Here is a 15,027-nt window from a genome sequence, read left to right on the forward strand (position 1 = left end):
TATAGACGGTAGCTGTTCCAGTTAATTGATGTAATATTTCAATTCATTCTCGTTTAAAATAATCAATTATATTTTATTAAGCAAGAAATTATTTTTTTGAATAATATCATAATGATTTAACATATTTAAGATGAAATATTTCGTTAATCAATTATTAATTCTACAAGATGATCAAAGAGGGAAGGAGATAGTGCTATAAGTTTTGTTGAATGATAGACAAGGATAACAATACCATTATTGCTAGTCAAACACTGCCATTATAACGTGGACCTCACTGTAGATAATATACATAGATCCTTTACAAATGCTGATAATATAATATAGCCCACATTCAAAATGTAAATTTATTAAGCCATGTTCACACCAGAGCTTTCAACTAATATTTTAACAAATTTTGGCAATTTGTTGCCAATTTCTTAATAAGTACAGCATCATTCAACATTTTTTCTACAGAATAAATTTAACAACATTCTTGAAGAAGATTTCAATAAGTTTCAGCAATCTTACCAATTCTTACACCAATTTCTTAAAAAGCACAGCAACATTTAACTTGTTTTTTTACAGAAAAGAATTGGCAACTTTTTGAAGAAACTTATTTGTGAAAAACATTTTGCTGATAACTCTGGTTGCCTACTCTGATGCATTAAAAATAATTCTATATAATACCCTTTTCTTTTTCATATAAACACAAAAACTTTTTAAATAAAAGGTAATATGCGGTTATTTTTTAACTAACAAATCAAGTAGCCCCAAAGTAAAAATAATAATAATTACATTAATAGAAAAGTAAATGCCCCAAAGTAATAACATTATTAGAAAATATGACTTTACATATTTTAAATATTTACATATTAGGTGGGGCGTGGGAACATTTGGTGTAGAACACTTTTCAGAGATTTAAAATAAACCCAACTTATTTCGAATATAACTTGAGTAACTCTGATATCATCTCAAATTATAATTTATTACAAAAACTGAATATTGATGACCTCTGTTAAATTCTTTGAAAGATTCGTTACTATTCACTATTTATACATATAGCCATGAATGTTGAACACATAATAGGCCTAGTCTACATCCAAAAATTTTGTTTGTCGCAAATTGTTTGGGATGTATTATTTTGTATCAAAAATATGTACCATGGTTATTAATCCACAATTAACCTATTTACATCATCATTACAGTATTTAGAATTTGGTACAAATAGAATAAATTAGTTGGTACACAGTAGGCTACATTTGACACATTTATATTTTCATCATAATTCTTTTTTTTTCTATTTTTATTTTGAATTTGTTTGTATTTCAAACTGTATTATTTGTGTTTTTGTGACAAAGTTTCTGTTCTATTCTATTTATTATTTATCTATTACATTCATTATATTCATCAATGATTTGGTGTGTAAAATTTAAATTAGTAGGTGTTACTACATTGAAAGCATCAATGTAGCATCACATCCTACTGTGTTCAAATACATAATATCATAGCATGTACAATTTATTTATTTCATTTATCAATACAATTACAAATACACATTTACATAGATTTAATGTAGGCTACTCAAGTACATAGAATAATTGAAGTTCAGTCTGTACAGTTTTTTCAATACAAGCCTCATGGAATATAACACTGTATTTGATCTAGCAATACATAATCAAATTTATATAAAAAATAAACTTGAATCACCTTCCTGAATAGCCCATTTTTTGACGAGCACTTTCATGGTTTCAATAACCCAGATGCGTTTTTGAAGGAATTCTATTTTTTTCTTCATATTAAACTTTATAAATATGTAATAAATTTCTATTTCAAGAATGAAATGTATCCAATGATAGATATATCAATAATACAGGTTTCCAAGTACGTAGACTATACAATTACCAGTAGAAAGAAGAAAATGATTAATCTATTCAAAACCCTAGATAAGGAATTGATCATCAAATTGATTCATACGAAAACATGCTAGGGAGAGAAAAAATAAGGTATCCTTGTGCTATTCCTCTCTCAAATTTAGTTAAGGCTACACATAGTCCGAAATAGGTTGAACCTTGTAGTTGTTCACTTCACAAAATTTCCAGTCCTTAATGATTCACACAAAGTAGGTTTTGAATTTAGTTTTGCTTCAAAACCAAACATAGAAGAAATATTTTACATTATTATCACTAAAATAGGGAATATTCACATATTAAAGAAATTATAAAGTGTATTAATATATATATGTTAAATATTTGATTGATACAAATATTGTCAACAATTTTTATTCTTGTAATTTACTAAGAAATTCAACAATCTCACTAGCACATTCAAAATTTGAGTGCTGCTCAAAATAAGATATTATCTGTTGTTTTTTATTTGGTTCAATGTCTGCATTGTATAATGGAAAACTTATATTTATGCAACAATTTGTAGATTAATGGATGCAAAAAATTCTGTTCGTCATCCACATAATACAACGATCTATGCAGCAATAGCCAGTCGACAAACTCTGACAAACCCAAACTTTCGCAATCTTTCACAAGATCCACAAAACTATCGTAGCCGAATCTCTCTCTAGCTGCACCATTCTGCCTTCAATAAAATGTTGAATTTGTGTTTCATATCCTCTACAAAAGCGTTCACTTTATTCAGTATGTGAATATCATGTCTCCTGCTCAGCAGGTATAGATGATCGTAGATGTGGATGGTGTAGCTTGGGAGGTATTTGATGAGACGGGGGTAGTGACCGATGGTCAGGGCGGATTCATCGCGGGGAACAATGAATTCAAATTGTTCACCGGTTGAGTCCAGTGAGACCAGCTCTCTGAACAGATAGCGTATTTGAAACTCGATTGGTGTGAAGTCTCGTGGCACTATGTAAGGAGTTAGTTCAACGTTTTCTTTCAACCCTTCTTCAATATTATTGTCTCCCAGCGATAGCCAACAAACACTCGACTTGCGGGCAGCTTTTGAAAGGCATACATAAGCTGGATAGTCAATACTATTCTCGTGCAAATCTATGTAGATAATTCGGGTTAGTGGAAGGACGTTGGCGAAAATCTCAGCTTTCCTTGCTGCTATACCATTATTTCTCAAATTCAGAGAAATTATTTTGGTATCCTTCAAAACTTCAGTCAATATCCTAATATCATAACAGGTTTCATGGATATCACTCAAATCCAGGTAGAAAATATTGATGCTAATCAGTGCACGAAAATAGCGGATACTAAAAGTATTTTGTAACTGGTGAGTTCTTATACTATTCTTCTGCAATTTTAGTGAAATAGCTTTCACTTTCAAAATGGAATTTTTCTCTGTCATCAGTTTTTCATAATTGTAATAATGCACACTTATGACACCGATATTGCTATTTGAAAATATGGGAGATATGTCATCAACTGACGACCGACCATCATGGATAGGTCTATTACTGAAGCGATGTTCATACTCTGTGATGCTGATGTTTTCAAATGCTCCAAACAAATGTGCAAAATGTTCGCCCTTCAAAACCAATTTTGTTATACCCTGTTTTTCGATAGGTATCGTTTATCAGATGATTAACATTTTCCTCTCTAGACCACGGTTCGCAGATTTCTACAACACAATCTGGGTATTTGAACAAACCCATGTAGCTAGTCAGGTCATAGCTCATAAGATCTAGGTGAACTCTTCTCACAATTCGATTTTCTTGTTTCACACTGTTGAACAAGTGATATGCTGTTTGGTTCCCAATCACATTTCCACTCAAATTTATTTCAGAGATGCCAGTATCTGCGAGATGTTGGGCCAAATACTGGACACCTTCGTCTGTGATTAGGTTTTCACTCAAATCTAGCAATTCCATAGGCCAGCCGACAAGACCATCTACCAGATACCTGATACCCTTGCAGGCAATTTCGTTGTGTGATAGATTTATTGATGATATCCTAGTGTGTCTGAGCACTTTGGCTAGATGGTAAACGCCGAAACAGTCCACTCTGGTCGAACTCAGATCAAGTTTGACGATTTGCGAGCCCAACAATCCCTGAGAAAGATATTTCATAGCATTGTAAACCATTCTATTACCGGACAGGGTTGAGTTTTTTGAATTTTCCTTGACACAGTTGTCGTGCCAAGTAACAAACACTGAAAAAACAGAGACATCTATTTCTCAGGTTGAGTGAGCCATCATCGTTTGAGTCAATTTTGTTTTGGACCTCACTGATATGATTTCCTTCAAAAATTGTACAATCGCTCAGGTCGAGAGAGGTGATTCCAGTAAGTTCCAGAACAGATGCCAGGTAAAATATGTTGCCGCAAATTTTGCTTCCGTTAAGATTGAGCGAAGTGATTTTGGTAGCAGGCAAGCGCAGAATCAGATCTGTCAACGTATTGCATTCCGAAGAAAACTCTCCAAGACTCAGCAGACTCAACGAGGTGATCGATGTGAATTCAAGGACGGAAACCAGTTCTTTAATGGCTGAGTCTGCATAACAAATGCAATCCAACTTCAGTGAGGTGATGCTCGAATTAAATTTCAAACTTGCAAAGAAATTAGCACATCTCACATCTGAAGTGAGTTTGTATGGGAGTTGATGGTAACCAAGATAAATTGAATTTATCCTAGAGTTCACCAAACCCTCCCCTAAACTCTGGTAATCCATTTCATTACCCTCGAAGTTTAGAGATTCTACACTGGTTTGATTCAAACATGCTAACAATTGTGAGCATGTTTGCTTACCGCAGCTATAACTGATATCCAGGTGAGTGATTTCATGCCTCTTCAATATTCCAAGCAGAGTTATGATACCATCAGGGTCTATTTCACTTTGGCTCAAAATAAGTGACTTGAGTGATGTGTTGTTTGAAAGAGCCAGGCCTGATGCAAACAGTTTCAAATCATCGCAGCTTAAATTACACTTGCTGAGGTTGATCGATGTAATTTTTGTCAATTGTTTGGAAAAATGTTGAAAGACAGCCGACCTTTGGAAATTAGATTGATAATTTCCTTTCAAACAAAGTGATTTGATTCTCGTATTTGGCAAACAATCTGCCAACGTTTGCAAATCGAACAGAAAATTAAATCCCAAATCGATGGATTCTATATGTGTGTCCTGGTTTTTCAAAATATTCGCTAGGCAGTTAACACCATCATCGCCAACCTTGTTGCTACTCAAATTTAGGGAAGTAATGTTTGAGCCCACGAGATAAGGTGCAAACACATCTATGCAGTCATAATTCAACTTATTTTCACTGATATCGATAGCTGTGATTGATGTATTTTTCAAAACACCGCCCAAACATTTCAGCCCCTCAACACCTATTTTATTTGAGCTCAGGTTCAGGGTTGTAATGCTTGTCCCCTCCAAACCATTCACAATCATCTTCAACCTCTTACAGTCCAATGCAGTGTTACTCAAGTCTAGGCAGGCGAGTTCTGTACCATTCAAAACACTTGCCAGCATTTTAAGCCATCATCTAGAATTTTACATCCTCCTAAACCAAGGGAGGATATTTGTGTACCAACCAGTGAACCTGAAAGCACCTCTAAGTTGATGGCATTATCAATAAAATTACCATTAAATCCAGAGATTTCATTTTGGTGTCTTTTAATATTGTTGCAAGATATTGCAACCAGGAATCATTATCATCATTTTCACTTTCATGAATAATAAGGCTAATTCCAGATGATGATGTATTAATTATTGTATTCCTCTTACAAACACAGCACAATTTATACATCATATTGAGACAACCTCTATTATTATTATTACCAATATCATAATCATCATTGGCAGTAAGATGTTTCAGCCAAGGTATTCGACGACCTCCATAATTATCATCATCTGAACTATCTGCATCATCATCTGAATTATCTCTAAGGTGAGAAGGTATTTGTTTAACCACTTCTGGTAAACTGAGCGAACAAATTTCAGACCCTGGTAGGTATTTTAAGAAATCAATGAGCAATTCGCTTGTAACTAAGTTTCCACTGAGAGAAAGATGGGTCAACTTTTGGGGTTTTACTTGGAGAGCTTTTCCTAAATACACCAAACCAAAGTCCCGGAAACTTGTGTATTGAGAAGTATCAATGCTCGAGAAAATGTATTCATTCAATCTATCTAACAATTGTATTCTCAAATTCTCTGAAACCTCCCCATAATTCAAATCTAGTTGTTCATTAAACATTTCTGGGGATTCTTCATGTGTAGTCGAACAGATGTTTTCCAATGATGATAATTCCCGGTTTTCATGCAATATTTCTGGGTTTTTTTCCTGTTCCAATTGGTTGAAGGTAGATGATAATTCCAGGTTTTCATGCAATATTCCTGGGTTTTTTTCCTGTTCCAATTGGTTGAAGGTAGATGATGATCCCAGGTTTTCATGCAACACTTCTGGGTTATTTTCGTGTATAGTTGATAAGGTTTCCGAGGTAGATAATTCAGTCCATTTGTCATCGTTTTGTGGGCCATAAGTGGTGTAAATATTGTCCGCTATTGATGCAGCCTCTGCTGTGCCCATTATACTGGTGAATTCGGTTGTAGATTCGTCCGTGATGACCAAACAAGTCAGATGGTAGTCTTTGTCGATTTTGTGTTCTTGAGGTGGTTGAGTCAGAGCCTTCATGATTTCCTCATGACTCAGGTCGATCATTTTCCAATCGGGCAGCTCGTTTGGGCTTGTCAAAGTTGCCATATTTGCAGTATTAAAATTATTCATCCAAGATATTGAGGTACCTATTGATCTAAATACAAGGGCTTGAATATGTGGTCATACTTGTATTCAACCGATTAATTTAAGATATTGAGGTATTGAACTCTATATACTGTAGGCTACAAGGGCTTTAAAATGTGTTCATATACTTGCAGTATTCAAATGATTCATTTACAGTGATAAACTGTATCCAATATACAAAATAAAAATGCTTGTAAATGTGGTTTTACTTGCAGTATTAAACTGATTTATACAAAATACAAGGGCTTGTAAATTTGGTCTTACTTGCAGTATTCAACTGATTTATCCAAGACATAAGATACAAGGGCTTGTGAGTGTTTCCATTTTTGCAATACTAACTAATTTATCCAAAATTAAAGAATAAAGGAGTGAGTGATATCCAATTATATAATGAACTGTTATTCTGCACGTTAAAAATCTACTATTATTATTCTGTATAATTGTGGAACCAATACTTATATCAGTTTGCTGTTACCCAACATCCTCAGGAAGACTGGATCAGTAGTGCAGTTCCAACCAACACCTATGAACAAAAATTGAAGGAATGTTGGAACTTGGAGAAGTGCTGAAAATTTATGAAAAAGAAATGGAAGTCATTAAAAATTACTAAACAAGGAAATGAAGAAGTATACAGATGGAAATAAATTGATAGTTCCATATTTGTTCAAATGCTAATTGATGTATAGTCATTGTTGAACGAAAATCCCATTATACATATAATTTTATACATACAAATTATACATATAATTTGATTAATTCAGTAATAAATAAATTAAACATGTTTATTAATTATAACATCAAAATTAGCCTACGAAAAATAATTCACCATCATCATATATATGTCAATAATTTTCAATACTTATTCATTTAAATAATTATTATCAAACGAAAATCCCAATTAAATGCTGTAAATCACCCCGAATACCTCTGCTACTGCAAAGATTGACAAATAATTTTTGTATTGTGGCGCTCATCGAATTTCCATCAGGAATAATCCTGTTTTCTATATTTGCAACAGCAGAAGTCTTCAGGGTGATTTACAGCATTTAATTGGGATTTTCGTTTGAAAATAATTATTTAAATGAATAAGTATTGAAAATTATTGACATATATATGTTGATGGTGAATTATTTTTCGTAGGCTAATTTTGATGTTATAATTAATAAACATGTTTAATTTATTTATTACGGAATTAATCAAATTATATGGATGTTGATGATGAACCTAAAGTGTAATGCTTTGCCACTTGCTTTGTTTAAATTTGCTATTTTCTATGCACTTGTAGAGCAACTAGAATTGATAGAATGGAATAACAATAAAATTTACGCTATGAACAGAGATAATTTAATTTCACCTTGAAATAAAAATTATCAAATTCCATTTTGAAATGTTCTATTACTACACAACGCATGTTTTATTAAACCACGAAGCATGTTTAGACCATTGTGGATAATTTCATTCACATCCCTTGAGAATGGCTATATGAATAAAGTCGAAACATGTTGAGGTAGTAATATAAAATATTTCAGAAGGGTAAGCTACGGTACTTGATAATATTCTTATTTCTTTCTAGCGATTTCTAGTCAAATACTATGTAGAGTACATAACCCATAACCATGAAGAAAAAGATGGAGATGAGTTGTCTATTCTTATTCTATAACATAGCTTTGATGTTATAATTAATGAACAAACATAATTTATTGTTTAATTTATTTAGGCTATTACCGTACTGAATTAGTTTGTCAAGTCACCTCTTTTTGGGTACTAGCTCACAATTGTTTCTGTATAAATTAATTAATTGTTGTTTTATTATTTCAACAATATGTTTTCATAATCTATTGTTTCTTGTAATGTTATAACTAATTGTTCTACAATTAACATAACTACTATAACATCTAATTATAGATGTTAACACCTTAATAATATAAAAAACTATTCAACTGACTACATCGAATTATAGACTGACTGACTATTACTAATAATACCGTACTCACTGTAGTGCTGCTGCTCTGTCTACTATCGCGGTGCTGGGAATCTGAAGTCATAGCCGTTAGAATTGTACATTATATGTTACCTTTGAACATTTTCTTTCATTGCATAATTAATTTGTATCATCTTTTCACTCTGTATAATTTTCTTTATCATATTAAGTTTCTTGATGATTATTATTATCTTGTGTAGTAAGTTAGCCGAATTACATTGAATCATTCGCTCCTTATTAATTCTATATTTTGCTCAAAACAGCAACTCGTGTCTACGCACAGGTTTTACACCTATGTAGGCACATTTCCATGTGAAATTACAACTGAAATTATAATATAATTATAACTGTTAGTAAATCATTAGGTATGATAGTATAATAACTTGAGAAATAGATGAAAAAAAATTAATACAGTCTTCTTTGAAGGATTTACACATTCACCATAACTATGGCATGTTGAATAAATCAAAATATTATATTTTTTTGTAAATAACGTCGTATGAAATTTTCACATTTAGAATATTATTTACATATCAATCACCAATAAAGTCATTATTTATAGATGAATAAATGAAAATATATAATAATACACTTTACAAAACCAACTGGACTCAATCAGACTAGTTGCATTGGGAAGTTAGCACAGTCAATGAAAGATTTCCAGTATAGTGTAAGTTAAGTTTCCTTCATATTTTACTGAGAGATTTCCAGTAGGCATATAATTGAAATTCCTAAATTTTATCAATCACCTCAGTGCTATCCTATCCTTATTCATTCATCATTATTAAATGATTATGATATGTATATACAACTATTTTACTCACATATGTTTTATGGATTCGCATCCCAACGTATTTCAAGCTAGAAGGTCGATGTTCAGCAGAAGAGAAGACTGTGTCTTGGAAAATAATATGATCCTCTACCAAGATGTGTGGAGACTGGAAAGAAGTGTGGAGACTGGAAAAAATTACATGATATAATGCAAGCAACATTGACAATAAAAGATGACGTCGTAGCCTAAGGAATTGATTGGCTAATTGCCTTCAATAAGGGTGGAAGAGTTCAATAATTTAATCACGTTTTTGTTAATAAATAATCAGTCAAATTACATTTACATTTATCACATTTATTACATTCCTTAATCACAACATCAAATTAATGATTGGGAGAGAATCAAAAGAATAAACCCAAAACTGTTCCTCTCCCTAATTTTGATAAAAATAGTCCAAATGAGGTTATGAAAACACTTTCAATAAATGAATTTATTCACTTAATGTGACAACGAGATCTTTTTTGGCAGATCTTTCTAGATAATTACAAAAAAGTTATTCAATAGTAAGCAGCTCTTGATGGATAACAGTATTGGAGAATACAATAATTAATTTCAGCTAACAAAACACATTCAATTTGAACGGTTGTATAAATTAGAATTGAAACCGTTTTGGGCTTGAGCCTGTGGTACTTTCCAAAACAGTTGTGCCATTCTGAATGATAGATTGTACTGATTGAATAGATAAATTGAAGTTTCTTAGGAATACAAATGAAAAAAAAGCAGGCCTAAACTAAGTACAATACAGTGAATACAACAAAAATGCAAATGAACACTACAAAGCAGTGAACGAAATGATCGTTTAAATTATTGAGTTTCAATAGTTCAAATTATAAAATCATGAAAATTTTACTACTTGAGGAATAAAATACAAGTTTACTATTTTACAAGATTTAGAATATTGATCATTATTATAGAATCTATAAGGATCAAGTTATTCACATTTTGTTTAATATCTTTGGTGTAAACGCAGCTTAACAGACGTACAGGAATGTGGGTACCAGAACAGGATATTTAGAATATCTGTAATTGTCCACGTTATAATGGCAGTGGAGAAAGATAGGAAACAACGTTGCCTATCCTATGTCTTGTCAATGCCTTCTATACACGGTGGCTGATACAGGTTTATTGATCATTCTAAATGGATTTCATAGTATATCTATTTGTAATTGATGATGTGTTTGTTTTTTGAAATGTGAATGAATTGCTATTTTGATGAGTGATAGTAGCTTAACCTAGATTTTGATTTGGACTTTAGTATAAATTTTAAAAGGGACTGTTGTTTCTCCTCATATAACTGTTCAAATAATTGTATGACTGAGAAAATGAATACATTAATATAAACTATAAATTCAATCTTTCGTTACAAATTTTCTATGCTTTTACACTCCAGAGGAGCGAAGCTCGGTCCTCCGATATTGTAATATTAACTGTTCATTCTCGTTTAAAAAATCAATTATATTTTATTAAGCAAGAAATTATATTTTTCAATAATTTCATAATGAATTTTCATAATTCAGATGAAATATTTTGTTATATAATTATTAATTCTTCATTGTTAAAAGATGATCTGGCAACAGAGCAAAGCGAGAAAGAGATAGCGCTATCTGCTATTTGTTGAATGATAGACAAGGATAGCAATACTATTGCTAATCAAACACTGTTATTATAACGTGGACCTCCTATAACAATATATTAGTATACAGTAAAACAGTACCTATATTAATAGCTTGATTGAGGAAAATAGCTCAATTAATTTAATTAATGTTTCAAATTTATATTAATAGTACAATAAATTGTATTATTCACTATTCTTAATAAATATTATATTATAGTATTATTTTATTTCTAGAATCCCATGCGATTGTAGAGCATGTTCCAGTCAGTGAGTAAATATTTCATATTAAATACAAAGACTAAGAAATGTCAAAACAACAGATTTTATTGAAAGTAGAAAGTCCGGTTAGAAAACCGAACCCGGTCTTTCTACTTTTAATAAAATCTGTGGTTTTTAACAATTTCTTAGTCTTTTTATTTAATATGAATAATTAGGTATCACAATATCAACTTCTCAACTACGGTACACGACAAAAAACGAAATATTTCATATTCTCCACAATTAATATAGTCCGCAACTCATAATTCTAGTGTTAAAATTTGAAGCAATAGGCTATTTATTGACCAAACGAAGTGAGGTCTAAGATTCAAGTCGACGGTTTGGCATTTCTCTTAATGTTAGATGTTATAGTTATATATTTATATATTATATGTTGCGCATTTACGGCGAAACGCGGTAATAGATTTTCATGGAAATTTGACAGGTATGTTCATTTTTGAATTGCGCGTCGACGTATATACAAGGTTTTTGGAAATTTGCATTTCAAGGATAATATAAAAGGAAAAAGGAGCCTCCTTCATACGCCAATATTAGAGTAAAAATCAGACTATAGAATCATTCATCATAAATCAGCTGACAAGTGATTACACAGATGTGTGGAGAAGCCAGTCTATTACTGTATTTGTATAAGGTCAATAGTTTAAATTATAAAATCATGAAAATTGTACTCCTTCAGGAATAAAATATACAAGTTGACTAATTTTTAAGGTGTAGAATATTGATGATTATTATAGTGAGGTCCACGTTATAATGGCAGTGGAGAAAGACAGGAAACAATAACGTTGCCTATCATGTATATTGTCAATGCCTTCTATACATGGTACCTAGCTGATACAGGTTCATTGATCATTCTAAATGGTATTCATAGCAATTATATTTTATTAAGCAAGAAATAATATTTTTCAATAATTTCATAATGAATTTTCATAATTAAGTAGAAATATTTTGTTATTTAATTATTAATTCTTCATTGTTAAAAGATGATCTGGCAACAGAGCAAAGCGAGAAAGAGATAGCGCTATCCGCTTTTTGTAAAATGATAGACAAGGATAGCAATACCATTGCTAATCAAACTCTGCTATATTTATAACGTGGACCTCACTATAACAATATATTAGTAAACAGTAAAACAGTATATTAATAGCTTGATTGAGGAAAATAGCCCAATTAATTTAATTATAATGTTTCAAATTTATATTAATAGTACAATAACATTGTATTATTCACTATGTAATAAATATCACATTATAGAATTATTTTATTACTAGAATCCCATGCGATTGTAGAGCATGTTCCAGTCAGTGAGTAAATATTTCATATTAAATACAAAAACTAAGAAATTGTCAAAAACCACAGATTTTATTGCAAGTAGAAAGTCCGGTTAGAAAACCGAAACCGATCTTTCTACTTTTAGTAAAATCTGTGGTTTTGACAATTTCTTTGTCTTTTCATTTAATATGAATAATTACCACAATATCAACTTCTCAACTACACAAAAAGAAAAAGGGAAATATTTCATATTCTCCACAATCAATATAGTCCGCAACTCGTAATACTCTAGTGTAAGATTTAAAGCAATAGGCCTATTCATATTAGATGTACTTGTGTTGATGAAGGACTAACAGTGTGTGTACGTACAACAATGACTCAGCTTTGATAGTAGCCCTCAACAGGACCAAGCATCAAGTGGTTGTGATTACCTGGGATATACGTACGGTATCCTAAAAACAGAATATTCATTTCCTCAATATTCGCTTTCTTAATTCTTCACAGATTCACATATGAAAGCACACCCTGTTACATTTATATTCAAGTACAATATTTTTATTAATAAATATATGATGATTACGGTATTGAAATTGCAAAGAATAATGATTATTGTAAATAAACTACCTGCAAGTATAACGTATTATGTTATTATAAAATTTTCAGTACCTCGCTAAGGATAGGGAGATATCCATAAAATCACTTCACTTGTATAACTTACTGAATTAAGCTACCGTACTTAATTAAAAATTATTTTAAAAATATAAAAACATGAAGTACTTTTTCATTTAAAAGATTTCAAATATTTGAAGATTATCTATCATAATGCCTGTCTGTCTTTTTTAATGAATGTGTTTTGAAAATAAAATATTTCAATCTATATTACCTCTGTATTCCTCTTGTATCCGCGTATAGTTTTGCCGCAACAGTATCGTTGAACGATGTACAGTAAGTAAGCCGGTCCAAACAAAACAAGCTGAAGTCAAAAATATATAGATACGTCGTAGCTCGGTCCAATAAGTTATGAAGGCAGCATTTACTTAACATTGGTGTTGCTATCCTTGTCTATCATTCGACGAAGCAGATAGCGCTATATCCTCTTCTAGCTCTGCAATGTTGCCAGAAGTTTTTCAACAATGTAGAAATATTGTTGATGACAATATATTTGAGAGAATTTATTAATTAATTATTGAAAAACATATTTTAAATTGAAATAATATAATTTATGATTTTCAACAAGAATGAACAGTTAATATATCATACCGTTATCAGCTATCTTTTATAGAAGGCAGTGGCAAGAAAGAGAATCGGCAACACTGTTCGCATATCTTTCTCCAATGCCATTATAACGTGGACCTAGCGATGGAAGATAAGACACACATCAGCTGATTGTGGTTCTATGTTGATGTTGCCATGGAGACAGTATCACGTCGCTCCGTTATTGATCTGTTCTGGGAGCATGCTCAAATTTATCCAGATGAATTCGAATACATCTCAAATTCATAATAATTGAAATGTATCTCAAGGTGGGCTTTCGTTCAACGCCCACGACAGGTCGTACCTGAAACGCCTCTATGATTTAACACAGAAGCATTCGGCTATTTATTTATTTATTTTTATTAGCATGACATGTTGCGGACGACAAAAACTGCATCTTGCCTTTGTTGCGCATAAATTCTATTTATCAGATGGGTAGATAGAAATATGAGTTATTGAAACAAAGCAAAAACATACATAGAAAATAAATGCCTATATAGGTGCACTAAGTAGGCTATCTAATTCTGTTACTAAAGTATAAATAATAATAATGACATGAAAATAGTAAGTAGGTATCAAAGATTCTTAAGCCGCGTTTACACCAAAATTATTAACAAAATGTTAATAACTCAATCCTTATAGATTCTATTAGATTGAACGGAACATTAAAACTCCCTTTGTTCATCATGTGTATGATAAGTTATATTCAATCTAATAGAATCCATAAGGATTAATAAGTTATTAACATTATTTTGTTAATAACTTTGGTGTAAACGCAGCTTAAAGCTAAAAGCCAAAATTTTAGAAAAATGTTAATAACTTAATCCTTATAGATTCAATTAGATTGAACATAACTTATCATACACATGATGAACAAAGGGGTTTTTCAAGTTCCGTTCAATCTAATAGAATCTATTAGGATTAAGTTATTAACATTTTGTTAATAACTTTAGTGTAATCATACATATGATGAACATATGTGTTTTTCAAGTTCCGTTCAATCTAATAGAATCTATAAAGCTGCGTTTACACCAAAGTTATTAACAAAATGTTTATTTCTCCTTCCTTCTAGGTTCTATCAGATTGAGCATAGCTTATCATACACAT

General features: G+C 31.4%; 1 protein-coding gene across 1 annotated transcript in view; it reads right to left on the reverse strand.

The window, feature by feature from the left end:
• Positions 1-2,896: 2,896 nt before the first annotated feature.
• The window catches only part of LOC120350073 (ribonuclease inhibitor-like), a 137,094-nt gene continuing 124,963 nt past the window's right edge, over positions 2,897-15,027 (reverse strand). The window contains exons 2-3 of the mRNA XM_039422210.1: positions 9,496-9,628; positions 2,897-7,213 (exon numbers count right to left, since the gene is read on the reverse strand). Of these exons, the coding sequence (XP_039278144.1) occupies positions 4,038-5,420 (1,383 nt within the window). The 5' untranslated portion in view covers positions 5,421-7,213; positions 9,496-9,628 and the 3' untranslated portion in view covers positions 2,897-4,037. The remainder of the gene's footprint in view (positions 7,214-9,495; positions 9,629-15,027) is intronic.

This window comes from Nilaparvata lugens, chromosome 2 (assembly GCF_014356525.2).
Source record: "Nilaparvata lugens isolate BPH chromosome 2, ASM1435652v1, whole genome shotgun sequence".
Classification (NCBI taxonomy): domain Eukaryota; kingdom Metazoa; phylum Arthropoda; class Insecta; order Hemiptera; family Delphacidae; genus Nilaparvata; species Nilaparvata lugens.